General features: G+C 40.8%; 2 protein-coding genes and 1 non-coding gene across 11 annotated transcripts in view; 1 reads left to right on the top strand and 2 right to left on the bottom strand.

The window, feature by feature from the left end:
• Positions 1–26866, top strand: part of LOC135703426 (coiled-coil domain-containing protein 102A) — a 204103-nt gene that overhangs the window by 34204 nt on the left and 143033 nt on the right. The window lies entirely within an intron of this gene.
• On the bottom strand, positions 18–26866 carry LOC135703411 (collagen alpha-1(I) chain-like). Of its 8 annotated transcripts, XM_065224613.1 has the most exons (13): positions 26181–26866; positions 6557–6657; positions 6391–6491; positions 6230–6328; positions 3265–6174; positions 2875–3198; positions 2632–2799; positions 2476–2556; positions 1766–2355; positions 1510–1709; positions 1328–1453; positions 1097–1170; positions 18–1033 (listed from the first exon to the last, which is right to left on the bottom strand). In XM_065224613.1, the coding sequence occupies exons 1-13, from the start codon at positions 26247–26249 to the stop codon at positions 270–272; spliced, it is 5607 nt and encodes a 1868-aa protein (XP_065080685.1). In that variant the 5' UTR covers positions 26250–26866; the 3' UTR covers positions 18–269. The 8 variants fall into 8 exon arrangements, with proteins under 8 accessions (XP_065080685.1, XP_065080684.1, XP_065080689.1 ...); XM_065224612.1 differs by having other exon boundaries at positions 2875–6174; XM_065224617.1 differs by lacking the exon at positions 2476–2556 and having other exon boundaries at positions 1766–2247; positions 2308–2349; positions 2713–2799; positions 2875–6174.
• Positions 26002–26074, bottom strand: TRNAV-AAC (transfer RNA valine (anticodon AAC)). The gene has a single exon. It is a non-coding gene; the product is annotated as a tRNA-Val (tRNA).

Here is a 26866-nt window from a genome sequence, read left to right as displayed (position 1 = left end):
TATCGTTGGATCACTAGGTTTTATTTCTTGGTACAGATAAAACTCTTACTATTAGTGGCACTGCGAGTCTATGGCGACGCGAGCGCTTCTTTGGCGACAGCGTCTGGCAGTATTGCAATGAGAGGAAAACTTGCAGCCTTAAGTTAACTAACGGTTAAATCGCTGTTTTCCACGATGGCAGTTTTGTGTTTGTGTGAGTGCGTGTGAGAGTGTGTGTGTGTGTTGTCCTTAAGCTCTATTTTTCACCTAATCTCCTAAGTAGCTTTTACCTAGCACTTTCCATTCGTCGGTGGTTTTGGCCTGCAAATCTTGCTCCGACCGTTTGTACCGTACACGATGTTACACGAGAAGGTAAAATATCCGCACGTCGAGGACTTTGTGTAGTAAGTTGACTCGTAGTTCTTGCCCGGAATGGCAGGCACGTTGCTGTTTTCATCGATTCCGGTCACCTGTTTCGTGACCGAAATGTAGCTCTCCGGATTGGGGGGCTTGACACCCGAGTTGATGCGATTACCAGACGAATCCGCGTGTTTTGAAGGTAGGTATCGAGTGTGGTACTTTGGTGTGGAACTTGGCACCTGCAGCGTGGTGGAATCTGTACTGGTTGGTGATGTTTGATCATGGGTATCACCGATTCCACCCGAAGCCTTCTCGCTGGAAGCATCGTGAACTGCTGTTTTGCCGTTTTGAGTTTGAATTAGACGGTATTTGTCCAGATTGGGTACGAATGCAGTTTGCTTTTGCGATGGGGTATTCTGGGAGAATGTCTTCCCGTTTCCGTTGTTGATGTTGTAGTTTCGGTTTGGACGCGTAGTTGTGGTAACCAATCCCGCAGGAACAGTTGGAGGTGGTAGCTCATGAATGGTTGTTTTGTTCTCTTCATCATCGCTTGATGTCTTTCGAGATTTAGCCTCAACTCCTGTTAGGACAGATTGATCAGTTGTTTCGTAGTCTTCTTCTTCGTATTCTTCATCCTCTTCCTCGTACTCGACTTCTTCGTCTGGTTTGGGAAGAATGTTCTGGAAGTCGGTAACTAGAAAAACAAGAAGTCTTCTGTGATTACATCGTACGTCTACATCAGGTCAATTATACGCACCTGAACTTTGCTGCGATGTCCGCAATCGCATTCCATTGGCGTCTACCCCGTCTGATTCACGTCTTACCGATGCTCTGTTTGGTGTATTCGTGCATATGTATCGTATTTGTGTGCAAAAGAGAAAACAGAAAAATGCATTGTGTCAGCTATTGTGTTTGGTGTTTGAATAGAGTCATGCAGCTATGTTGGTTAGTTATAGTTAAATCTCCAGCGTGCCGTTAGTTCGCGTACCCGTTATTATTCCGGCCGTATAGGTTGATGGATTGAAATAACTGCTTTCCCTTTTCTCGGTAGCGGGATACTTGTTCTTTCGTTCCCGATGCCGCTTGTGCAGCTCCATGGTAGGAAATTCCAAATCTATAACGAAATGATTCATCAAACACTTTGTATCAACAACACTACCTCCAACCTACTTGAAGTTTCCACTGATCTGAGACTGACTCTGTCCGGAGTGAGCTCCCGACTGAGCCGATGATTGTCCTCCACCGTTGAAAATATTCAACTGTGCGCTGTCTTCTCCTTGTGGACGGAAACCGATTTGAGCCTGCGATGAAGTTTGTCCTGGACCGCTGGACTGAGCATCTGCTAGGCCACCTTTCTCATTTGCTACAACCTAGAAATATCCAAAGTCAATCTCCCCTCTCGAATCCATTCTTGATTATATCGTACCTCCGATTGACTTTCGTGACCCAGGCCACCGCTCTGCGAAGTAGCAGACGTTCCACCGGTTTTTGAGTTCACCTGAACCTGAGATTGCGATTTACCGACACCTCCTGCACCTTGTGCAGAACTCAACGCACCGTCCTTACCGCCCGACACTTGTGCTTGTGCCGACCTGTCGCTATCGCTTGTTTGTGCACTCGCACTGAATGAACTGGCTCCTGTATATGTTCCGGACACTTGAGTTTGCGCTGTGCCACCGTTCTTGCGTCCTTGAGCGCTAGCTATTGCTTCGCCGTTTTTCACTGAAGTTTCGGCTTGCGAGAAAGCGTCGTCATCTTCTTCAGCCACCTGGATATTAACAGGTCCACCCACAGCTGTACCTGTTCCGGCACCTCCTTGAGGAATGGTGATTGGATATTGATCTACCGTTGCTGCGTGCTGTCCCGGGTATTGTCCACCTGGGTAGCCTACGGTCCCAGTTCCAGCTCCTCCACCGCCTGGATATTGTCCTGTGCCTGAGCCTCCAGGATATTGTCCAACGCCTGCACCACCTGGATATTGTCCAGTTCCTGTTCCACCTGGATACTGTCCTGCTCCTGGATATTGTCCTGTGCCTACTCCCCCTGGGTATTGTCCAGCACCACCAAGCAGTTGTCCGCCAGGATATTGTCCTGTGCCTACTCCTCCTGGGTATTGTCCAGCACCTGCACCTGCACCTGCTCCTCCAGGCAGTTGTCCGCCAGGATATTGTCCTGTACCTACTCCCCCTGGGTATTGTCCAGCACCTGCACCTGCACCTGCTCCTCCAGGAAGCTGTCCGTCAGGATATTGTCCTGTGCCTACTCCCCCTGGGTATTGTCCACCACCGGCACCTGCACCTGCTCCTCCAGGCAGCTGTCCGCCAGGATATTGTCCTGTGCCTACTCCCCCTGGGTATTGCCCTGTACCGGAACCTGCTCCAGCACCACCAGGTAGCTGTACGCCAGGATATTGTCCTGTGCCTACTCCCCCTGGATATTGTCCAGCACCAGCACCTGCTCCTGCTCCTCCAGGCAGTTGTCCGCCAGGATATTGTCCTGTGCCTACTCCACCTGGGTATTGTCCAGCACCAGTACCTGCTCCTGAACCACCAGGCAGCTGTCCGCCAGGATATAGTCCTGTGCCTACTCCTCCTGGGTATTGTCCAGTACCGGAACCTGTTCCTCCAGGCAGTTGTGCACCAGGATATTGTCCTGCACCGGCACCTGCTCCTCCAGGCAGTTGTCCACCAGGATATTGTCCAGTTCCAACTCCTCCAGGGTATTGTCCAGTACCGACACCTGCTCCTCCAGGCAGTTGTCCACCAGGATATTGTCCAGTGCCTACTCCTCCGGGGTATTGTCCAGCACCGGCACTTGCTCCTCCAGGCAGTTGTCCACCAGGATATTGTCCAGTTCCAACTCCCCCTGGATATTGTCCAGCTCCTCCAGGCAGTTGTCCGCCTGGGTATTGTCCAGTGCCCACACCTCCTGGGTATTGTCCAGCACCGCCACCTGCTGCTCCAGGCAGTCCACTAGGATATTGTCCAATGCCAACTCCTCCTGGGTATTGTCCTGTACCGGCACCGGCACCTCCAGGCAACTGTCCACCAGGGTATTGTCCAGTGCCAACTCCTCCTGGGTATTGTCCAGCTCCTCCAGGCAGTTGTCCACCAGGATATTGTCCAGTTCCAACTCCTCCTGGGTATTGTCCAGCACTGGCACCTGCTCCTCCAGGCAGTTGTCCACCAGGATATTGTCCAGTACCCACTCCTCCGGGGTATTGTGCAGCACCGGCACCTGCTCCTCCAGGCAGTTGTCCACCAGGATATTGTCCAGTGGCAACTCCTCCTGGGTATTGCCCTGTACCGGCACCTGCTCCTCCAGACAGTTGTCCACCATGATATTGTCCAGTTCCCACCCCTCCTGGATATTGCCCTGCACTGCTGCCCGATCCTCCGCCAGGGTAATGTCCAGCACCGGTGCCCCCTCCACCTGGATGTTGTCCTGCACCTCCACCTGGATATTGTCCTATACCGGCACCACCTGGATAATGTCCAGAACCTGTACCTCCTGGATGTTGTCCCGTCCCAGCACCAGCTCCTCCACCTGGATATTGACCACTACCAACACCTGGACCTCCTGCATAGCCTGGTGTACTAGCTCCCGGATATTGTCCACCTGGATATTGTCCCGTTCCTACACCTCCCGGATACTGTCCAGTACCTGGGCCCCCTGCATATCCTCCGGGATACTGTCCAGCACCAGTACCTCCAGGGTACTGCCCACCAGCTACGCCACTTGGAAATTGCCCACCACTAGCTCCGGGACCAATCTGCCCTGTTCCTGGGTGTTGTCCACCAGGATAGTGACCAGTTCCAATACCTCCTGGCAATTGTCCAACTCCTCCAGGTACCTGCCTGCTGGGATATTGACCACTGACTCCTGGACCAACGGGATATTGTCCTCCATGGCTGCCAGTACCGGTACCAGGAATCCATGCAGCTGGATGTGTCATCTGACCACCAGTGTGTATTGTTTGGGGACCACCGACAGTGCCAACTCCTGCAGTTCCATGAACATAGCCTCCTCCAGATACTGGTAAATGGTGTACAGTTTGATGCGGTCCTCCGGTTCCTACCAACACTGTAACTCCGCCAGGATGTGCGTAAACTGTTTGTTTGGGTGGTCCACTGCTATCTGCCGGGCCTGAGAGGATTTTTACTGGACCATGCCCATCCAAACGACTGTCAGAACCAATAACCGTCTGCTTCGGGCTTCCTGTTCCGACCAAAACGGTGAGTCCACCAGTGGGATTAACTACAGTGTGGTCATGTCCGGGGAGTGTTACGGAATGGGCTCCCGTGTGATAGACACCTGATGCACTCGTAGTTCCAACAGTGCTCAGAGATGGTCCCATAATATGTGATTGAGGTCCTGCTGGCCCGTGTCCTGGAATATAATATCCACCATCTCCTGGTCTCTGAATATATCCTGGTCCTGCCGGTCCAGATGGAGTACCACCAACTCCGGGGGTACCAGGTATTCCTCCTATCATTCCAGGTCCTCCAACTTTTCCAGGCCCACCAATCATACCAGGACCTCCAAATGAACCGGGTCTTCCAATATCACCAGCTCCTCCTGGTCCTCCAACTGTTCCTGGTGTGCCTAAACCTGGTCCACCAGTTGTACCAGGCATAGCTCCGGGGACACCTACCGTTCCGGGACCGCTCAATGAACCAGGTACTGCACCAGAACCTGGCCTACCTGTTATAGACCCAGGTCCACCTATTGCTCCTGGGCCACCGATCGTTCCGGGTACTCCAGCTGCTCCAGGAACATAACCTGGTACTTGACCTGGACGTCCGTCAGGCCCAATAGGCCGTCCAAATGAGTCCACTTCTCCTGGTCGCGTCGATCCAGTTCCTGGTCTTGCTGAACCATCACTTGCTGTGTCTCCGGGTCTTATTCCTGGTACGATTGGCCTACCGAATGAATCAACTCCAATTCCATTAGCTGCTCCATGATCCCCAGGTCTTCCGTCAGATCCTATTGGTCTACCATAGACATCAACCAATCTGTCTCCTGGTCTTCCGGCACCTGGTCTTCCCGCTAAGTCATCTCCTGGTCTTCCAGTTATAGGTCTGCCGAATGCATCTAGCCCAGCACCAGTAGCTGATTCACCTGGTCGCCCTGTACCTGGTCTTCCACCGAGCGGTCTACCGTAAGCATCTACACCGGCACCAGCATCTCCCGGGTGGCTAGGAACTCCTGGTCTGCCATAGGTATCGTCTCCAGGCCTTCCACTGATTGGTCTACCATATTGATCTACACCAGCTCCTGCACCTGTGTCTCCTGGACGGCCAGATACTCCTGGTCTTCCATATGTATCATCACCGGGTCTTCCACCGATTGGCCTACCATATTGATCTACACCACCTCCTGCACCTGCGTCACCTGGACGGCCAGATACTCCTGGTCTTCCATATGTATCATCACCGGGTCTTCCACTGATTGGTCTTCCATATTGATCTACACCAGCTCCTGCACCACTATCACTAGGGCGACCTGATGTCCCTGGTCTTCCACTAATTGGTCTGCCAAACGCATCAACACCAGCTCCTGTGCCAGTCTCACCTGGTCTACCCGGAGTCCCAGTTCCGGAACCTGCATCACCCGGTCTTCCACCAGGGCGTAACACACCAGGCTGTCCAAATTGTCCAAAGCTATCCGAACCTGGTCTAAATCCGGTATCCGTAGTGCCAGGTCGCTGACCAGCTCCCGCTCCTGCGCCATCAGTGCCAGGAACACGGTAATCGTATCCATCCGGTAATCTCAATCTATCTCCTGGCCGGTGAGAACCACCATCTGGAACTCTCAATGGGTCCGGTCGTGAATCTGTCGAGTAAAAGCAATTACAATGGTTATCAATTCAATTCAATTGCTTGCTCACCATATACGTAGCTTCCACCGTCAAGGCCAACTCCTAGACATGAGCCACAGTCACCTCCCATTGACTGACTTTGAGCCTGTCCCATACCGTTGGAACCCGCTGAAATGAGGTTAACAATTACATCTTCTTATCTTTCTTGGCTCAATGTTTTACGGCCGTACCAACTACCGCTCTGGATCCATGTTGAGTCGCTTCGGCTTCTGCCTTGCCGTCCTGGTTCTCGCCGAAGTGTAAGTACTGTGATTGTGTTTGGCCGCGGAATCTAGGAGATATCGAAGATAGTCAAATGTCGGTGCCATTGCTTCTGCCGTAATCTTTAATACTCACGCTCCCCTAAAGTTGCCATTTCGCTTCGCTCTACTAAGTGGACTATCATCTATCGCTAATGTGGTTGCTGTGAATTCTATACTGTCTTCTAACGTTTTACTCTGAAATTGAATAGAGGTAATGAAAAATAGGATGTTTTCGTCAATTGCATTGGACTGGTACACAATTCGGAAGTGCGGTTTTTGGCTTAGCAGTCAAATAGTAATTAAAGTTGTTTATGATACATTTCCTAAAAGATGTCATACATCAATGCAGGGTGCCTTCCATTCATATTGACTAAAAAAATGTTTTATGAAATTATGGAATAATAAGATATTATAATAATATTTTGTTTCTGTAAGGAACAAGAAAATATTGTGGAGTTTGTGTTTGACACATAATACCAGCCAATCTTGCTGCACGAGAGTCGCAATAAACGATTTTGTCATTTATCTCACCCACTCTTCGCTCTTAACTCTTCGCGAAGAGGCGATCAGAAAATCGTTCATTGTGGCTCTGTCAAAGCTAAATTTACAGGTTTTATGTGTCTAACACAAACTTTAAAATCTTTTCTTGTTCCTTACACATGCAAAATACCATCATAATATCTTATTATTCCATAATTTCCTAAAACATTTTTTTAGTCAAAATGAATGGAAGGCACCCTGCATCAATGAAACGATTTACAGAGTAAGATTTGATAAAGACTCCATACTCGGCCTACGGATTCTAAATTAGACCTAACGCATTGAAACGCCATTCAAACGCCATTGAATTCACTTCGGCCTATCGGATGAAGGTTTAAAATTGATTCGATCGGAGCGCTTCTTTTTGTTTTTTGAGAAAAATGGGTGTAAACATTCATATCAGATCAACATCTATACATCTCGTCCAATTTGCTTCGTATGTATTGATGCTGGTGCTCAGATCGACACCACATACACTGATTTGAAATCAGCTTTCAATAAAGTTGACCACGAAATATTACTGAAACGTCTACGAAGAATTGGTGTATCTGCGGATCTTGTTAGTTGGTTTGGATCACATCTTACGGATCGGAACCTCACTGTTAATATCGATTTTGAATCTTCGGAACAATTTTCAAACTTATCTGGCGTTCGAGAAGGTAGCAACCTGGGTCCTTTGTTATTCTCACTCTTCATCAACGAGCTTCTCCATGTACACGCTATTTTAAAACTACCCAAATTGGGGTAGAGTCCACCCAGATCGTTCTAAACTGAACCTATCCAAAAATGGGCAAACTCGACATGAATCCAATCGACTTTGTTCATTTGTCAACTTGTCGCTTCCAACAAAGTTTACCCATTTTTGGGTAGGTTCAGTTTTGCCAGATCTGAGTGGATTCTACCCAAATTTGGGTAGTTTTGAAATAGCGTGTACTACCATTTGGCTGCCGTGTGTTTTACGGTGATGACGTCAAAATATACATGATCATTAAAGGTATCGAGGACTGCTATGCTCTACTATGCTGAATAGTTTTGCTGATTGGTGCACCCGGAACATGCTGACGCTGAGCATCCACAAATGTAACATTATATCGTTTCATCACAACCCGATTACGCACGATTATTCAATTAATGGTCAGCCTCTTAAGCGTGTTCTTCAAGTTCGTGATCTTGGCGTCATCCTAGATTCTGTGCTGACCTTCCGATCGCACTACAACGATATTATCTGTAGAGCCAAATCTCTCCAATCTCTGCACTGCGCTCTGGTGCGATCGATTCTGGAATCCAACTCTGTAGTATGGTGCCAGTACCAGTCAACCTGGACTGGGAGGATCGAAGCAATTCAGATACAATTTGTGAGATACTACGAGGCCTTCCATGGCGAGATCCGTTGAGCTTACCACAATATGGAGATCGATGCAGATTATTGGGACTTCAGATGCTTGAGCAGAGACGGAATGATGCCCAAGCGGTGTTTGTTGCTAAAATTCTCACAGGAGAATTAGGAGATACTAGGTCAACTTAACCTTTACGTTCCTGAACGATTGCTTCGCCAACGAAACTTTTTGCTGCTTGAGCCCCGGAACTCCTTGTACGGCCTTCATGATCCTGTCCGCTTCATATCGGCTAAGTTTAACGAAGTCTACATTCTCTTCGACTTCAACTCTACTGTGGCAACATTTAAGCGTAGACTAACTGAATTGCATTAATGGATCGAGTGAGATTCGTTACTGTGAACGTTTTTATGTGTTTGACTACAGTTGATATTTGAAGCCATGTTTACTCTATGTTCACGGATGTGCTTGTTTTGTTATGTTTGTACTGTGTATTGTGAAAAGTTATGGTGTATTTACGCCATTTAAATTGGCTTTTCCTCATCACATTCATTTTTATTTATTTTTCCTTGATTTATTTTCCGTCGATCTTGTTTTCCGTGCTGAGCACCAATGCTACCAATGCCAGGGAGGCAGCTCCCACACCTGAACCCTACCTATCGACCCATCAACTCATGAACCGGGGACCAACGGCTTTACTTCCCTTGATCAGATATGTTATGCCTCAGAACATTCCGGCGGCGCCGACTGGGATTGAACCCACGCCTGTTGGGTTGAGAGGTAATCACGCTTACCACTACACTACCGGCGCCGCTTAATCATCACATTCATTAAGACGACAAAAAGTAAGATGAATAAATAAATAAATAAAAATTTCAACCGTTCTCATTGACTTCGTTTGGTAGCTATTGAACTAAAGTATCGTACCAAACGCATAATTGACTTGTTAACTCTGAAACATTGGATTTTTTTATGTTTTCTGCTCGATAGGCCCAAAATGGGCGATTAGGCCGAAATACAAGATCCTGGTCTAAAAAAAACTGTTCAAAATTATGAACCCAGACATTTCTGAAAAGTGTAACACAGAGAGATATAACATCTCGCGGATCTTAAACTCGTAAAAATCCCAAGGGGCAAGAAAACTATACTCAGAGTTAATATATTAACAGTGATTCATTACTCATATTTACTCAAAAATAAACAAAGTAGCCATTTTTCATCAAACGTGTTCAAACAATTGTCGTCTGACTGAATGTTTTGATTTCAAGATTAAGTTTTCATTCATCCAAGTGAGATGGATCTTGTCCAGGCCACCGGATGCTTAGGCATCTTTTGCTTTCTATGGATTCATGGCTAAAGTGTAAAGTCTTTGAAGCTTTTGGCGGTGTGGTTATGTTAGTGTTTGCATTTCACAGCCATTTCTAGCTACTCGGGAATCTGAAAATAGCTGAAGACTCTTCCCGGGAATTCTCAGGAATCGGGAAATATTTTTAGCAAGTGGACCGAGTTATAATTTACGGTAGTTATTTATTAAAATTTGAACGTCACCAGAATTCCCCCTGAAGATTTTTACGAAATTTCCTGGAAGTTTCTTCAAACTTCCCCTTGAAAATTTTGACTAGCTTCTTCGGAAGGATTCTCATGATTTCTTTAGGAGGTTTCGTCCGACTTTGTATGGACGTTTCTTCCAACTTGCCTTCGAAGAATCTTCCACTCTCTCCCGCAAATTTCATCGTTCAACAGAAGCTTCATCAACTGTCCGTTCCAACAGTATCTTCAGATTACCCTCAGAAGTCCTACTGGCTACCGCTGCAAGTGGAAATTCTTTTCCGTTTCACCCGGACTTCCCACGGAAAAGTTTTCTGAATTATTCTGAAAATTTCATACGGGTGCCTAAATTTGCATGAGTCTTCTGACTCCCAGAAATTTCTTTCAACTTTTCCTGGAAGTATCTTCTTACTTCGACCGGGATTTTCTCACAGATTGTCTCAGAAGCGTCTGCCGGTTTCGTTTGGAAAGTTTCTTCGCCAGGAATTTCTATCAATTTTCCCCAAAAGTTTTTCCAACTTTTCCGGAAGTTTCTTCCAGCTTTTTTGACGATGGTGAATTTCTACTTCGCCGATTTTTTTTTAATTATTTCACTCCGAAAAATTTTCTGACATCCCACGGAAGACACTTCCGACTTTACCTGGAAGTTTCTTCATACCTTCCCAAAAGTCTTTCAATTAACACGGGAAGTATTTTCAGAGTTCCCCTGCAAGTGCTTTCTACTTTTCCCGGCAGTTTCTTCGAACATCCCCTAGTCGTGTCTACTGGCTTCTCTGGATAGGCTCTTATATTTTCTCCAAGGAAATCCTGGGTTGTGTGGTTATTTTTAATAACATTATGTTTAGCATGGTTTTTGTACAAAAAAAATGTTTCCCGGGAAGTCAAACTAGTTTCGTGGGAATCTGGAAATGAGAATTCTGGTACATTTCCCGGGTAGGAAACACTAGGAAGCTGGAATTTGGCCAACGTGATTAGCAAAATTTTATTTACAAGCATTCATAACGGAAGAGGGATATAAATATCTGAGAATATTTAGCTAGAAAAAGTCAGAGTTAGGGTCAACTCTGTGCAGTAATGTCCGTTGTTTCCCCTGATACTCCTGCAAAAAGACACCAATAGACACGAGTTGAAAAAACATGAACAGGAACGAAATGAATTTTCATCGTCTGTGTTGATTATCCACATTTAGCACAAAAGGAACATTGTTCAATGTAATCTTTTATTTAGCTGTTCATCTCAGGTCAAAATAGGTTAGTTCTGTCCAACTTCATAGTGGATTCTATTCAAAAAATTATATGCAGTTTATCAATGAGCGATCATCGAAGCGATGCAGAAACCATCACATCTAATTTTCAGTCCGCATCGTGCTCTCTTGCCGTGCGGATCTATTTGCTTTTTGCTTAAGGAAGTGTTACTACTACCTAAAGCTACAACAAATTTAAACAGCACTTTTCAGTGCTCAACCTGTAAAAATTTTCTACCTTGTTCAACTCCTCTTATTCCTCTTCGATCCTTGTTTGGACCCTACCCGAGGTAATCCTTCTTGGATATCGATTTGGAAAATTCCTCTTCGATCCTTCAGATTCTTATAGTAATCTGCTTGGAAGTCGATTTGGATAATCGCATAATCGCACTTTTCAGTGCTCAACCTGTAAAAATTTTCTACCTTGTTCAACTCCTCTTATTCCTCTTTGATCCTTGTTTGGACCCTACCCGAGGTAATCCTTCTTGGATATCGATTTGGAAAATTCCTCTTCGATCCTTCAGATTCTTATAGTAATCTGCTTGGAAGTCGATTTGGATAAAAAATTTACTGCCGCCATGGCGCCTAAACGCAAAAGAAAGGGGCAAACTCTTGACCCCCCTTCTGAAGAAATTAATTTGAGTAATCAATTTGATTTGCTTACGGATGATGAGAATGATCCATCATCCAAGAAAAATTCTAGTAAACTTTCCCGGCTTAATGCCAAGAAGGAAAAAATTCCTCCTATTGTGATAACCACTACCGATTTCCATGCTCTTCGCATGGAACTTTTGAATTTCGTGAAAGTTAAGTTTTCACTACAAATTGGACGTCGGGGTGAATGCCGTGTATTGGCTGAAACCTTGGACGGATTTAAATGTCTTCTCAAGTATCTTACTGAGAAGAAGCACAAATTTTTTACTTACGACACCAAAACTGAACGTGTGTTCAAGGTTGTCATGAAAGGACTGCCCAGTGGTGAATCCCTGGATCAGATCAAAGATGAACTGGCAAAATTACTTGGAGTTGTGCCACTCCAAGTAATCAAAATGAAAATGAAATCCCGTCCTGGCGATTCGCGCAACGGGATTTCTAATGATTTTTATTTAGTTCACTTCAAGTCTAGTGAACTAAACAATCTTAAGGCCTTAGAAAAAGCTAGCCTTATGCTCCATGTCCGAGTGAAGTGGGAACACTTCAGGAAGACTGGAGGAAATTTCCAAAACCTCACCCAGTGCCGTAAGTGCCAGGGATGGGGTCACGGAACTAAAAATTGCTACATGCCAGCTAAATGCATGAATTGTGGTGATTCCTCTCACGCAAAGGACGGCTGTCCTGTGAAGGAAGATCCTAAGAAATTTAAATGTTCAAATTGTGGTGAAAACCACAAATCCAATTTTTGGGAATGTAAGACTCGCAAAGCGATCCTACAATCTCGTTCTAACCGTCAGGTAGGAAACGCTCCACGTTTCCGACCAGGTACAAATTCCTCTGCTGTTAACAACGGTCAGCGAGGAACAAATTCTACATTCGTACCCGTAGGTACAAATATCACCCCTGCTTCAAATGTTTCATCTGTACCTACTCCCCTCGCTGCTAACAATGTTCAGCGAGTTAATGGAGCTACCTATGCTGCTATTGCAACGGGTAGAAATCAAAATACTAACCAACGTTCTAACGGAAATTTTGACAATTTTGACTTAGGAAGCATTACTGCCCCTAAAATGGAATTTTTACAGAATTCATTAATTGACATGATTTCTGATATGCTTAAATCTAACTCCATGTTTGATGCTATTCAAACTGGAGTAAAATTTGCTAATAATATTGTCATGACTTTAAAATTCAGTAATGGATTTTAAAGCATTAAACATTTTAAATTGGAATGCTCGATCTCTTAAAGATAATGAAGACGAGCTATTTAATTTTTTGAGAGTTCATAACGTGCATATTGCCGTTATAACTGAAACGTTCCTTAAACCTGACCATAAGGTTAAGAAGGACGCAAATTACTTGATTTATAGAAATGATCGTCTTGATGGACCCTGTGGTGGCGTTGCCATCATTGTTCATAGACGAATCAAACATAACATTCTTTCTTCATTTGAAACCAAAGTTTTTGAAACTTTGGGAGTTTCTGTTGAAACAAAATTTGGACAACTTACGTTTATAGCTGCCTATTTGCCATTCCAATGCGTAGGCCAGAAAAATAATTTTCTCAAGGGTGACCTCCAGAAACTTACCCGTCATAGGTCTAAATTCTTCATTATTGGTGATTTTAATGCAAAACACCGCTCATGGAATAATGCTCAAAGCAATTCCAATGGTAATATTCTGTTTGATGATTGTTCTGCAGGTTATTACACTATTCAATATCCAAACAGCCCAACATGCTTTTCTTCTGCAAGAAATCCCTCAACTATTGATTTGGTCTTAACTGATTCATGTCAACTTTGTAGCCAACTGGTTACCCATGCTGACTTCGGTTCTGATCACCTTCCAGTAACTTTTGAAATATCCCAAGAAATAATTTCTAATCCCAACAGCTCTACTTTCAATTACCATAGAGCTGATTGGGAGCAGTATCGAACATTTATGGAATATAACTTCGATCCAAACATTCCTTTGCAAACCAAAGATGAAATTAATTATGCTCTTGAATCTCTGACTACTTCTATAGTTGAAGCAAGAGCTGCCTCAGTACCAAAATGCGAGGTTAAATTCGATTCAATTATAATAGACGATGATCTTCAGCTCTTGATCCGTCTTAAAAATGTCCGTAGGAGACAATTTCAAAGAACACGCGATCCTGCCATGAAAGTTATCTGGCGGGATTTGCAAAAACAAATTAAAAAGCGATTCTCTGCCCTGAGGAACAAAACTTTTGAAAATAATGTTTCTAAATTAGACCCGAGTTCCAAACCCTTTTGGAAACTCACAAAAATTTTGAAAAAACCTCAAAAGCCAATTCCAGCGCTTAAAGAAGGTGGTAAAATTTTGATCACAAATTTGGAAAAAGCTCAGAAACTTGCTAAGCAATTCGAGAGTTCCCATAATTTCAGTTTGGGTCTTACTAGTCCTATTGAGAATCAGGTTGCTCGGGATTTTCTGAATATTTTCTCTCGGGAAAATATTTTTGATGATTCCTGGGGGACTGATTTGGACGAAGTAAGGTCTATAACTAAAAAATTTCAAAATATGAAAGCTCCAGGTGATGATGGAATTTTCTATATCCTCATCAAAAAACTCCCAGAGAGTACCTTGTCTTTCCTGGTAAAATTATTTAACAGATGTTTCCATTTGGCATACTTTCCTGATAAATGGAAAAATGCAAAAGTTGTTCCAATTTTGAAGCCGGATAAAAATCCAGCTGAAGCTTCTAGCTACCGTCCAATAAGTTTGCTTTCTTCAATAAGTAAACTTTTTGAAAAGATAATTTTGAATAGAATGATGCTTCACATCAATACGAACTCAATTTTTGCAGATGAGCAGTTTGGATTTCGCCATGGGCATTCAACTACTCATCAACTCTTGAGAGTTACCAATTTAATTCGTTCAAACAAATCTGAAGGCTGCTCAACTGGAGTTGCTCTTCTAGACATAGAAAAAGCATTCGACAGTGTTTGGCATGAAGGTTTGATTGCTAAATTGAAAAAGTTTAATTTTCCACTTTACATTATGAAATTAGTTCAAAATTATTTAACTGACAGAACTCTGCAGGTAAATTATCAAAATTCCAAATCTAATCGACTACCTGTTAGAGCAGGAGTTCCTCAGGGTAGCATTCTTGGGCCTATATTGTATAACATTTTCACTTCGGACCTCCCTGATTTGCCTCAGGGTTGCCACAAATCTTTGTTCGCTGATGACACAGGCATTTCCGCTAAAGGAAGAAGTCTTCGTGTTATTTGCAGCAGACTTCAGAAAAGTTTAGATATTTTCTCTTCTTATTTACAAAAATGGAAGATTTCTCCCAACGCTTCCAAAACTCAACTTATAATATTTCCACATAAGCCCAGGGCTTCCTTTTTGAAACCTAGTAGTAGTCACATAGTCACTATGAACGGAGTTCCAATTTCCTGGTCAAACCAAGTGAAATATCTTGGATTAATACTTGACCATAAATTAACTTTTAAAGATCACATTGAGGGCATTCAAGCCAAATGTAACAAATATATAAAATGTTTGTATCCTCTTATTAACAGGAAATCCAAACTTTGCCTGACGAATAAACTTCTAATATTCAAACAAGTTTTTAGACCGGCCATGCTTTACGCTGTGCCAATATGGTCTAGTTGTTGCACTACCAGGAAAAAAGCACTTCAAAGGATTCAGAACAAAATTCTGAAGATGATTTTGAAGTTGCCTCCCTGGTACAGTACTACCGAAGTACATAGAATTTCGAATGTTGAGACTTTAGCACAAATGTCCAACAAAATAATTAATAATTTCCGGCAAAAATCGTTACAATCCTCAATTGCAACGATTAATTCCCTTTATACTTAGATAAGATTTAGTTTTAGTTATTTAGTTTTAAGCTATCAATTGTTATACTGACATGCAGGTTTGAAAAACCTGTTTAAAATACTGAATTGCCAAAACAGGAACAATGTAAAAACACTTAGATATATATCATAACAATTAAGGCTGGTAAGTTACTGTAGTAACTGGAGCACCTAGGTTAAAAATGAAATGTAATTTATTTTGAATTTGGAACAAATAAAGAGTTAAAAAAAAAAAAAAAAAAAAAAAAAAAAATCACATCTAATTTTTTCATACTCCAGTCCAGAATCTCCCTGGAATTGGCTGGATTGTTTGGAATCCCCCCTGGACTGTCATAAATCCCCCTCAATATTGAGTGAAATCCTCCTTGGGATTGTCCGGAATCTCTCCTGGGATAGTCCATATTCCCTCTTTGGATTGTCCGAAGTCCCCTTTGATATTGTTGGGAAGTTGCACTGGGATTTTAATGCGGTTGCTAATGTTTGCAGTACTCGAACGTCATCGACATGACAGTAAAGGAAAACATCTCTGACTGTTCCGTAAGGTCACCATAAAAATCTTGCATCGATTTTGAGGGACAGCTTGTACTTCCATTCGTACACGTACAATACGAAAGTGCAATTGTCCTTCCATTGCCGAAAGATCTTCTCGGTTAAGCATTGCAAGCGCACCGTTTAAAATGTTGTTGAAATTCGTAAATTTACATTGCTTGACATTATCGGTTGCTATGCGTATTTGATGTTAAGCAACAGTGATGGAAAAGTTCGCAAAAAATCACTATGACTCGCGAACTTTTCCCTTGGTGAACTTCGTGAAATATCGCGAACTTTTCCAACACTGTTAAGCAACGTGAGCTACTCAGAGTTACTCAAAATTAACTCAGATTTTACTCATGATCAAAAGCTCTATACGCCGTACGCAAATTTAATACCCCAGATATGAATAAATTTTTAGTGATAATAATAATTTTGAAGGTTCCTAAATCAACAAAAATATTCAAAATGTCGGACATCAACCGGAATTGTTTAGGAAGTTCATTCAAATCATTTATGCAAATCTTGTACGATCTTGGACCTGGACTCGAACTTATTTCTTAGTATTCCGTACTAAGAAAAAGTTCAGAATTCCGAGCTTGAATAAATATTTATGATTCTAAATGAAATATTCGAGATACCGGACTTAGCACTTTTAATATTACAGAATTCAATTAAAATAGGTATTAAAAATAAATGTTATATCAAATTCCCTGTTATTTCCCGGTTCAGTGGCCACCAATCTTCTGCCAAGAAAGAGGGTTGCTGAAGCCACCACCATCGGTGGTGTCAGCACTGTAGCCTACAGTTGTTATGCTATGTTTATATGTGCATTGACGACACGTATGCGTTAAAAAATCTTGTGTAATGAAACTTGAATTTTTCATGATTAGCTTGCCTAATTAAAAAAATAATATGACATATATTTAATTCCTACAAGTACGCGCTTGTTGAACATTTATCACGATTATTTTGCCACGCAGCAAATCAAACATTTATGTGAACGGAGCATAATTTCCCAATGTTTGCATCAGCTGTCTTAGATTGACAGATAATCGAGCCAAAGAACCAGCAACTTTGGCTTCAAGCCAAATGTTCGTGGATGACGTTTCTGCCACCGGAGTGGTGGCCACCCTGTATCAATGAATCACTTTGTTAAGTAATTTAAAATGACGTTTACTATCAATACACTTTGAAATGCAATTTACAAGATTTTGATATAATTTCTTCTATTACAAAGTGATAAGTTGTCAACATTTCGGTTATTCACATAAAATCTTAATGCTGCTGGCTTACTTTTTCATACATCGCTCACACGAAATTGGTAATCTCACCCATGGTGGGTTTTGGGTTTCCATTTGGAGAGGCAAAATAAATTCTAGATAGAACTGGAACTAAGGTGTAACAGCTTTTGTAAACAATGACTTCTATCAATGATTTCTAGAAAGTCAAAGCTCACCCACTTCCCCTACCCAATGGTTATGTTGGTTTGCGTGGGCATGCCTTGAATTCCTTGAAATCATCGAGAGAAGCCATTGTTTACAAAAGCTGTTACGCTCTTGTGTTCTTTATTTCGACCATATCGAAATTATGTTTCCACAGACAGATACAAGTGCTGATTTCAAAGTCGAATTTCATCCGGTCTCACCAAACGGTGTTTATTCAATTACCGCGTGGTGAGTGGTGGTGTTCTCCAGTACGCAACAAAAGGCTGCCTGCAAGCAGCGAGCTGCAGCCCACATGAGCATCCATGGGAAGAAGAAGCCGCACCGCTATTGATCGGAATCAGTAGCTCTTCGTGAGTCGCTGTGGGCCATCTATGTCAAGCGCGTCATACTAAAGAGTATAAACAGAGAGAACCTCACTCAATTGCCTATTCCTACACAAAACACAAGTTCCTGCTGCAGTTAACAAATAAGATTTATTATATAAGACCACGTAGCCCTACGTCACCATTGCGTACAACCCCATAGGCATCAACACATTCAACGAGGAAATACAGATATTCCATACTTGGTGTCATAAAAGCCTTCTTTGATTAAATATAAAAAAAAATGTAACTCAATAACCATTAGTAGAAAACGAATTCTACCCGATATAACAATCACTTTAGGAAACCAGAACGCAGAAAAGTGTGATAGAGTCAGGGATCTAGGTGTTATTTTGGACTCAAAACTTACTTTTACCGATCATTATAACACAATTATTAATAGAGCTAACAACATGCTTGGTTTCATAAAATGTCCACAGCTGAAGGCAAACTGAGGATCACTTTGTGACAGATGTTTGAAATAACAGTCAGTACCACTCAACCTGTGAAATATATAATAATAGGGGAAATGGATGTAATGTCGGCCTAAATGCCCCTAATTTGGGCCCATACATTAAAGATTAAATTTTCAATAGCGACCAAAAATATCCATTAGTAACGTCGCAATAACGCGTTCATCTAGATAAAATTGATATACACTGAAGTCTTTTTTTTACACGGTTTTTTTTAAGCGGTTTTTTTTTACACGGTTTTTTTTACACGGTTTTCCACGATTTACAAGGTACGTTTTTAACGATTTCTCGACAACGATACAACCTATCGACTTGATTCCAATCACATTATCCGTTTCAAGCTATTTGTAATCGAATGGCATACTTAAAAAAATCACAATTTTTGGTGTAAGTACAGAATTTTTTAAAATATGTCTATATGGACCATATCATGCTTTAATTACAAATGGCATCAAAATCCGATTTTTTAAAAACATTTAAGCATGCGAAAAATCAAAATCTCGTAGGTTTTTTTTTACACGGTTTTTTTTACACGGACCGTATCCCCCGTGTAAAAAAAGACCTGAGTGTATAGCCGATTTTTAGCGATGGGCCCAATCTTAGATCCATAGGCCAACATTAGAGCAATTTCCCATATATTGAGAAAACTAAACATGACAAAACGTGTGTTGTAGCTTACAATTGGTTGAGTGACTGTACTTATTTTTAATAAAAGGTTTCATTTGTTGTTTTAATTTAAAAACGTTATATTTATAAATATTTCAAATTTCCACATTCCGTTATAAAGTGACATTTAGAAATGTAATATCCGTTGCCATTAGAAGACGTGAAGCACATTTTCCCAGGACAAGCAACCAAGCCTTCATATAGATTTCTTTGAATGCCAGTGATGCGAAAAACTCAAATCTCATGCTTGAGATTATTCGCTTTTGAGCTTTACCTTGTAAAATTCTACTGCGCATTAATCACCGATGAGATCGAAATGGCATTACTTTATATTTTGGCAATGTTTATCTACCAATGTCCCGTTTGAGGAAAACTAACAAAGCATGCATAAGCCTGCTATCCATTGGCGTTTGGGCGATGGATGATGGTAGCGATCTTTTGATTAGATTATGTAATAGTATCGAATAAAATATCGATATTTTGAACTCCTCCTCACTTGAAGCAAATATGAATTAGGATTATGCACTATGCAGACAACGTGACAGCCTCCGATAGCCTAGTCAGTAAAGGCATGGTATTATCCAACCGGAGGAGGTGGTTCGATTCCTGGTTCGCTCGAGGAAATTTTTCGGGTTGGAAATTTGGGCTTAGCGTGGCCGTAGACAGCATCATTGTACTTACCACGCAATATACAAATAATACACACAATATACAAATAATACACACAGTATACAATTATTGATATAAAGGTTGGTATAGGACGCTATCAATTAATAACTGTGGAAGAGCATCAAGAACGCTACGTTGAGTGCCGGCAAAACACTAGCAAAAGAAGTGTAAAAAGCATAGAAGAAAACTAAAAAGAAGAAGAATTACAAAAAATGACGGAAGAACCCTAGCAAAGTAAAATATCAAATTGATAACAAGTTCTATTACCCGGTTATCACTTTGTGATAACTGAACATGTTATCATTATGGTTGAATTAACAGCCAACATAACAAAAATGATAACAAAAAATTGCTCGTTGGATATCACAAAAATAACTAATTTTGTTATCATTGATAATATCTTGATAACAAATTCTGTAAGCCATACAAATTTATTCCATAAATTTCAAATCATGTTATCATTTTGATATCAAAGCCTTACGCTGATAACTTTAATATGATTAGGGATTAAAAGCACTATTTTTTATTGTTTCATTGCGAATAATATTTAAAGTTTTGATCTAACCTTGCATCGTTAATAAATATATAGTGAATTTTTCATGATAACAACTAATAACAAAATTGATCAAGGCTGATAACTAAATAAGTTATGCGATAACAACTGAAAACAAAATGATATCTGGGATAACAAGACTTGTTATCTAGATGATATCGGGTTGTTATTCTACTTTGCTCGGGAAGCCATACTAAAGTTTCTACGCAGAAGCGACGTTCACCGTACAAAGTACTGAAAAATTAATAGTTGTTTTAAACAACAAAGTGCACATTTTTAGCTTTGTTTTGATCGTATTTAACAGATCACGCAATTGATTTGTAAATTTTCATATTGATCGTGAGGTTAAACTAAGATACGGCAGAGCACTACTTCGGCCTAATAGCCCATTTTGGGCCTATCGAGCAGAAAACATCAAATAAATCCATTGTTTCAGAGTTAACAAGTGAATTATGCGTTGGTACGATACTTTAGTTCAATAGCTACCGAACGAAGTCAATGAGAACGTGTGATATGAATGTTTTCACCCATTTTTCTCAAAAACAAAAGAAGCGCTCCGACCGAATCAATTCGTATCTTAATCCGATAGGCCGAAGTGAATTCAATGGCGTTTAAATGCATTAAGCCTAATTTATAATCCGTAGGCCGAGTTTGGGGTTAAGAAGCAGGGGTAGATTTTTAACAATATCTCAACAATTTGTTTCTCTTTATCAAATTTTACGGTACGTACGGAAAGTTGAATAAATTTAGAAATCATCTGCAGTGAAAACATTCCATTTTGTGAAGAAAAAAATCCACTCGAAAAATAGTGGCAAAGGGCGGGTTGTGCTCAGTAGGCCCAACATTAGATCTAAGCCCTATGTGCCTGTGAAAGACAAGTTTGATGTTTCAGAGTTCCTCAGGAAACAGCAAGTGTCGAAGTTCCCCAAGTCTACACGAATGAGTGCCTGATGAAACGACTGCTTCCGTTTCTCAAATCACAAAACGTTCCTACAACTTTTTGGCTGGATCTAGCCTTTTGTCACTACTCCAAGGACGTTCTGGAATGGTACAAGACGAATGGGGTCAATTTCACGCCCAAGACTATAATGAAACATAAATTCCGTAAGCATCCTAAAGTTGTCACTACGAAGCAGGAAATGTTGAAATCATGGATGAAAGCAGAAAAAAATGTAGATTCAACCGTTGTGCAAAACCTTATGGGTGGAATTAGGACGAAAGTTCGGCCATTTGAAATTGGTGAAGAAATATAGTGAAATAAAGATACGTAATAAGAAATATAGTGAAATAAAGATATGTATTGTATTACATTTACTGAAGATTTCTCGACAATCGGTTGAAAGACTTATTTTTGGCAAGTACATCTAAGTGATGCCATTTTACTGTGGACACCCTTTAATAATTGAAGAAGTACACTCAAAAAAAAATCCACACGTTGTATCCATGTATTTAAACACTTGAGCTTATACAATTCACTTTCACATTGATTCAATAAGTACTGCACGTTATTTTCTAATTTTCTAATTATTAATTTGTGCACTGATGGTTTCAAGTGTATTGCAAATTGTATTCTATGTGTTTTACTTGTGAATGTGCTCCACTGTTCAAATCAAATGAATTTTATGCAGTTCGGATGCTACTTTGGATCTGCAAGATGGATGCTTCAATTCGAGTACTGATAGGATTCCAAACTTTCCACTATGGACATTCCGCTGTTTACCATCGGAAGCTAGATCCAAAGGTTGAATTATTCTTAATACGCCAAACATGCTCCAAGCAGCATTTTGCCGGCTCTCAACTTAGTGTTCTAGATGCACTTCAACAGTTATTAACTGAGAGCTTTCTATGCCACCACCTATGCATGACGTTGTATATTGTGTGACAAGCGCAGTTAAATGATACTCTTTGCTGAGAAATTTTAAATCCTGAAAGATTTCTTCAACCGAGGACCGGGAGTCGAATTCGTCGCCTCCGGCTAGGTGATACCTGAGTGGTGCGAAGTCGATCACTTTCAATTTTCAAGTTATTTTGCCTAAAAAATAATAATTTTCTTGCTTTTGTTTACATCCTCTCAACACCGCTCACAAATTGGCGCCTTTTTTTTCAGAGCAAAATGAGAACTCGTTCGTTACTTTCTCATTATTTGATTATTATTGCACGAATGAGCATATATTTTTAAAGTTCGAAATAAGCTTAAAATGTTTATCTTATCCTTCAAAAATGTACTCCTCTAACCTCGGGTAAACCGCGAGTATTCGGCCCAACTCCTACTAGACATAGATATAAGTGAATTTTGTCAATATCAATGACCAATGAATTATTGGCTCCGTAAAGCTAACGCGATTGAGCCTTCCAAATAAGCGAACTAGATAGAAAAAGTCAAACGGTCGAATATGTTTTTGCTGTTTTCCTTTAGACCCGTTTATTCTGATGTTCAAGTTTTCTTTGTTGAGGATGTTTACAATCATTAGTGATTATTGCAATTAATTAATAGTACTTTTTCATTGGTATTAATAAATGTGGCCAGCGTTTAAAGATCCATTTGTTTTATTACCCTACAATTTAATGTATGGATAACATATGGGTCTTTCCAGCTCAAATGTAGTCCGGTTCCCACGCCGCCGCCGCCAATGAAAGGACCGGCGCACAGATCTACTCAAGTGGGTACAGAATTTAAAAAAAGTTGTGGTCGATGTCACCGATTTGAGCCAAACTTGGCCAAAACGCTTATTTTGACATTCTGAACAAACGCTTTTTTTTTTATTATTTTGCTCTAAAGTGCCTAGATTCCTCTCGGCTACAACCCTGGATTTTCGAGGTTTTTAAAAATTTCAACTTTCAGAAGAGATTACTCCACAACCAAATAAGCTATTCGTGATCTTAGAACGTCAATTTGAAGGTTTTTTTTTAATGTAGATTCTCATCAATGTACCCACATTTTGTTTTTGTTGTAGTAACTACAGTAAACAGACAGATTACCGGCAGGTATCCAAATTGTCAAAAAATGGCCTATTTTTACAATGAGTGGGATTTTTTTTATTTCTTAATATTTTGGGTTCAAATTTTCACCACACTTTGGAGAACTCTTCTACTTGATGTGTTTCCAAGGGCAAATGATTTGGACAAATAGCTTTTGAGATATGACCAGATGTGTGAGTGATAGTTTTGAGCTTTTCCGTTGGAATATATTATATCAATATATTTAATATTAATTATCTAATATTTTTATTATTTCTTGAATTATGTGTACAACATACAGATTTCAGCAAAGCGTTTGATCGAATAGACATACCCATGCTTCTTTTTAAACTTCGAAAAATAGGAATTCATTACGCACTCCTCAAGTGGCTTGAATCATATTTAACTGACCGCCATCAAATAGTAAAATACAAAGGAAAGACATCAAATCCCGTTGATGTCACTTCAGGAGTTCCTCAATGCTCCCATTTAGGACCGCTTTTATTTATTCTCTTCGTCACTGACATATCTTTCATTATTAAGAAATTGAAAGTTTTAATCTATGCTGACGACATTAAACTTTTTTGACGTAGAACTACGTCTGTGATTTCTATATGGGGATACACTTTGTGAAAACCGAAAATGAAATATTTTGAACGGTAATAACTTAGCTGCTCCTGGACCAATTTCAATAATTTTATCACCAATCGATCAGAAATATATCTAAGCATCTGTTTAATTTAAGACTTTATCATTTCTAAAAATGTCACTTTTGAAATTGCACGAATGTGCAACTGTTGTTATGATAGTTAAAATTATCACCGATTGCCTTCGAAAAGCGATTTCCCTAACACAGATTTCAAAGTCGAATTTCATCCGGTCTCACCAAATATAAAAAAAATGTAACTCAATTATCATTAGTAGAAAACGAATCCTACCCGATATAACAATCACTTTAGGAAACCAGAACGTAGAAAAGTGTGATAGAGTCTGGGATCTAGGTGTTATTTTGGACTCAAAACTTACTTTTACCGATCATTATAACACAATTATTAACAGAGATAACAACATGCTTGGTTTCATAAAATGTTTCTGCTATAAATTTCCCGATCCGTATACGATAAAAAACATTGTGTAAGGTCGATATTAGCATATTGTAGCATAGTTTGGTCTCCTTTTTCAATCACACACGAAGAAAGAATAGAGTCCGTTCAAAAGCAGTTTCTATTGTATGCACTCCGCAAGTTAGGTTGGACTGTATTTCCTCTGCCATCTAACATAGCTCGGTGTATGTTTATTCATAAATATCCAAACATTAAAAGAGCGTCGTGAATTTGCTATGATTTCATTCGTAAACTATATCGTATCACATCGCATTGATTCAATAGAACTATAGTCATCCTTAAATTTATATACACCATCTAGGCATTTACGAAATAGAAATATATTTGCTACAAATCGCCATCGTACGAATTATGCCAAATTCGGACCCTAGAACCAAATTATGGACACATATAATAAGCACTGCGATAACATTGACTTTACAATGACAAAAACCAAATTAAAGCAAGATTTTAATTCCTCGCATAGCGTCAGCTCAAGACATATTATAAAAAATATAGCAATGACAAAATTGTAAAAATAGCACTTAAGACAATAATTGGAAAACGGTATACACTGATTGAATAAATAAATTTGAAAAGCTGGATTTTTCTATCTTTCTTATAAAATTTCAGTGTGCCAAATGTAGAAATTTTGTGAACCAATTTCTGTGAAATTTTGTGTTTTTATTCATCACTGAATGATCAATTATGGGTAACTTTTGTGTAAGTTTATCAACATCATGTGGACAAACTATTTTTCAGTGAGGGACATCCAATATTACATATTCGTTAATATCTCAGGAGTTTTATGTTAAAATTACGTCTAATTCTGCGAAACGAGGAATTTTAGGTTATTTCATAGGTTCTGAAAATTTTATAACAATTGGTTAACAAACAACAGAGATATTTTTTTTAGGACTATACGATTTAAGGTGGCTCTATTGTTTAGAAACACACTGTAGAACAGACATGAATGAACTGTATTAATTGCTACTATTACATCCACAAATGATGTCAGCAGGGTGGTCATCTTGCCCCGTCTTTCAAATTTAAAACACATTCGTAAAACCTTCCGATAATCAGATTATGAAGCCAAAAACAGGCGAAAATTCCACTCTCCATCCGCATACAAAAGTCTATTTTAATTCAAGCTTTTGTCCTCAGGGTCATTACCAAAAAATTCAATCCCTAAGTCGATTCATTGCACTCGTGTAAACTGATAACGAGGCAAAAAAAAAGTCCCAATGATCAACGACTAAGACTAGTGTGTACCGATGACCCATTTATTCGCGCGTGTGTAATGATGCTTCTAATTCACGCACGCAGCAATCATCGTCGGTCAGTTGAACTGTGTTATCACCAGTAATCCAAATCCGTGTGAAATGCGGCAAAAAGAGTTCACCAGCAGCTTCTCGTTTGCAGCTGTTTGTGTTTCGCGCATCATCTAAAATGCGGCCTCTGCTCGTTTCGAATCCAACGAGACATGCTACGGAGGACGAGGGAAGAGATAATACGGCTAGCTAATATAAGTTCTTAGAGGCACGTTTCACAGTGAGCAATTTGTCTTGAGTGTTTGAGGAAAATTTTAAGAATAAAAAAAAATATCTGTTTCCGCCCGGGATCGAACCGGGGGCCTTCCGCGTGTTAGGCGGATGTGATAACCACTACACCACGGAAACAGCTGTATAGGTGTTCTGTTTCATTGTGGTCATATGATAAGAACGTTAACACAAAACCATCTGTTGATTGCAATTCATTCATTCAGGAGCGCGGTTACGGACTTACGTTTTCGAATTCAGCCCCTCCGACCGTTACGCATAGCGTGACGAGAAGTGCCCATTTGACGTGCTGCATTTTATGCGCCGTTCCTCCGACCGTTGCAGCAGTGAGTTTCAAGACACTATTCTGAATATGGCTTTGAAATAAACACTCTTTGATATACAGTTGTACCACTTAATGCACAATTTTTTGCTTTCCTTCTATACTGTTATGTAACATTCATCTTCCTGTGGGTGTCGCAACTTCTTTCATCACCCTTGCCACTATCACATTTCTTCTCGCTGCTGCAATGAAACGATCATCCCAATACTGAATTTCCTTTGAGCATTACTGTGCACTTTATATCCGATATAACTCAACACTTCATTTGTGCAGCCGAAAACCACTTGAAACAGTTCCAAAACGGCTTCCAAAGTAGCTCCTCCGTTGATGAAGTGTGACTCCGAAATGCGACCAAGATTCAAATCCGCTTTCCACCAGTGAGGATGCAGATAATGGTCTAGTCCCGAGCACTAACACACAAAGTTCTGCAGATACTCTTCCACTTTTTCTTGTAATAGAGCTTGTAGTTATTCTCACAAAGACACACTTTAACCCGGTTGGCGCGCGCGCTCGGTTCCGGAAAAAACGCGACCGTCCTGGGGAACAGTCCAACGGCAAGTGACGTGCCGATGGCCGATGTTGCGAATACT

Source organism: Ochlerotatus camptorhynchus, unplaced genomic scaffold (genome assembly GCF_037179485.1).
Source record: "Ochlerotatus camptorhynchus isolate MF236.1 unplaced genomic scaffold, CSIRO-AGI_Acam_v1.1 ptg000213l, whole genome shotgun sequence".
NCBI classification, from domain to species: Eukaryota; Metazoa; Arthropoda; class Insecta; order Diptera; family Culicidae; genus Ochlerotatus; species Ochlerotatus camptorhynchus.
The sequence above is the reverse complement of the archived record's forward strand: the minus strand, read 5'-3'. Positions and strand labels throughout refer to the sequence as shown.

Coding starts and splice junctions, on each gene's coding strand:
- LOC135703411 (XM_065224612.1), bottom strand. CDS start 26,249: ATGCAGCACGTCAAATGGGCACTTCTCGTCACGCTATGCGTAACGGTC. Junction 6,658..26,180: donor GAGGGGCTGAATTCGAAAAC/GTAAGTCCGTAA, acceptor ATTCAATTTCAG/AGTAAAACGTTAGAAGACAG. Junction 1,171..1,327: donor TACGGCCGGAATAATAACGG/GTACGCGAACTA, acceptor TACACCAAACAG/AGCATCGGTAAGACGTGAAT.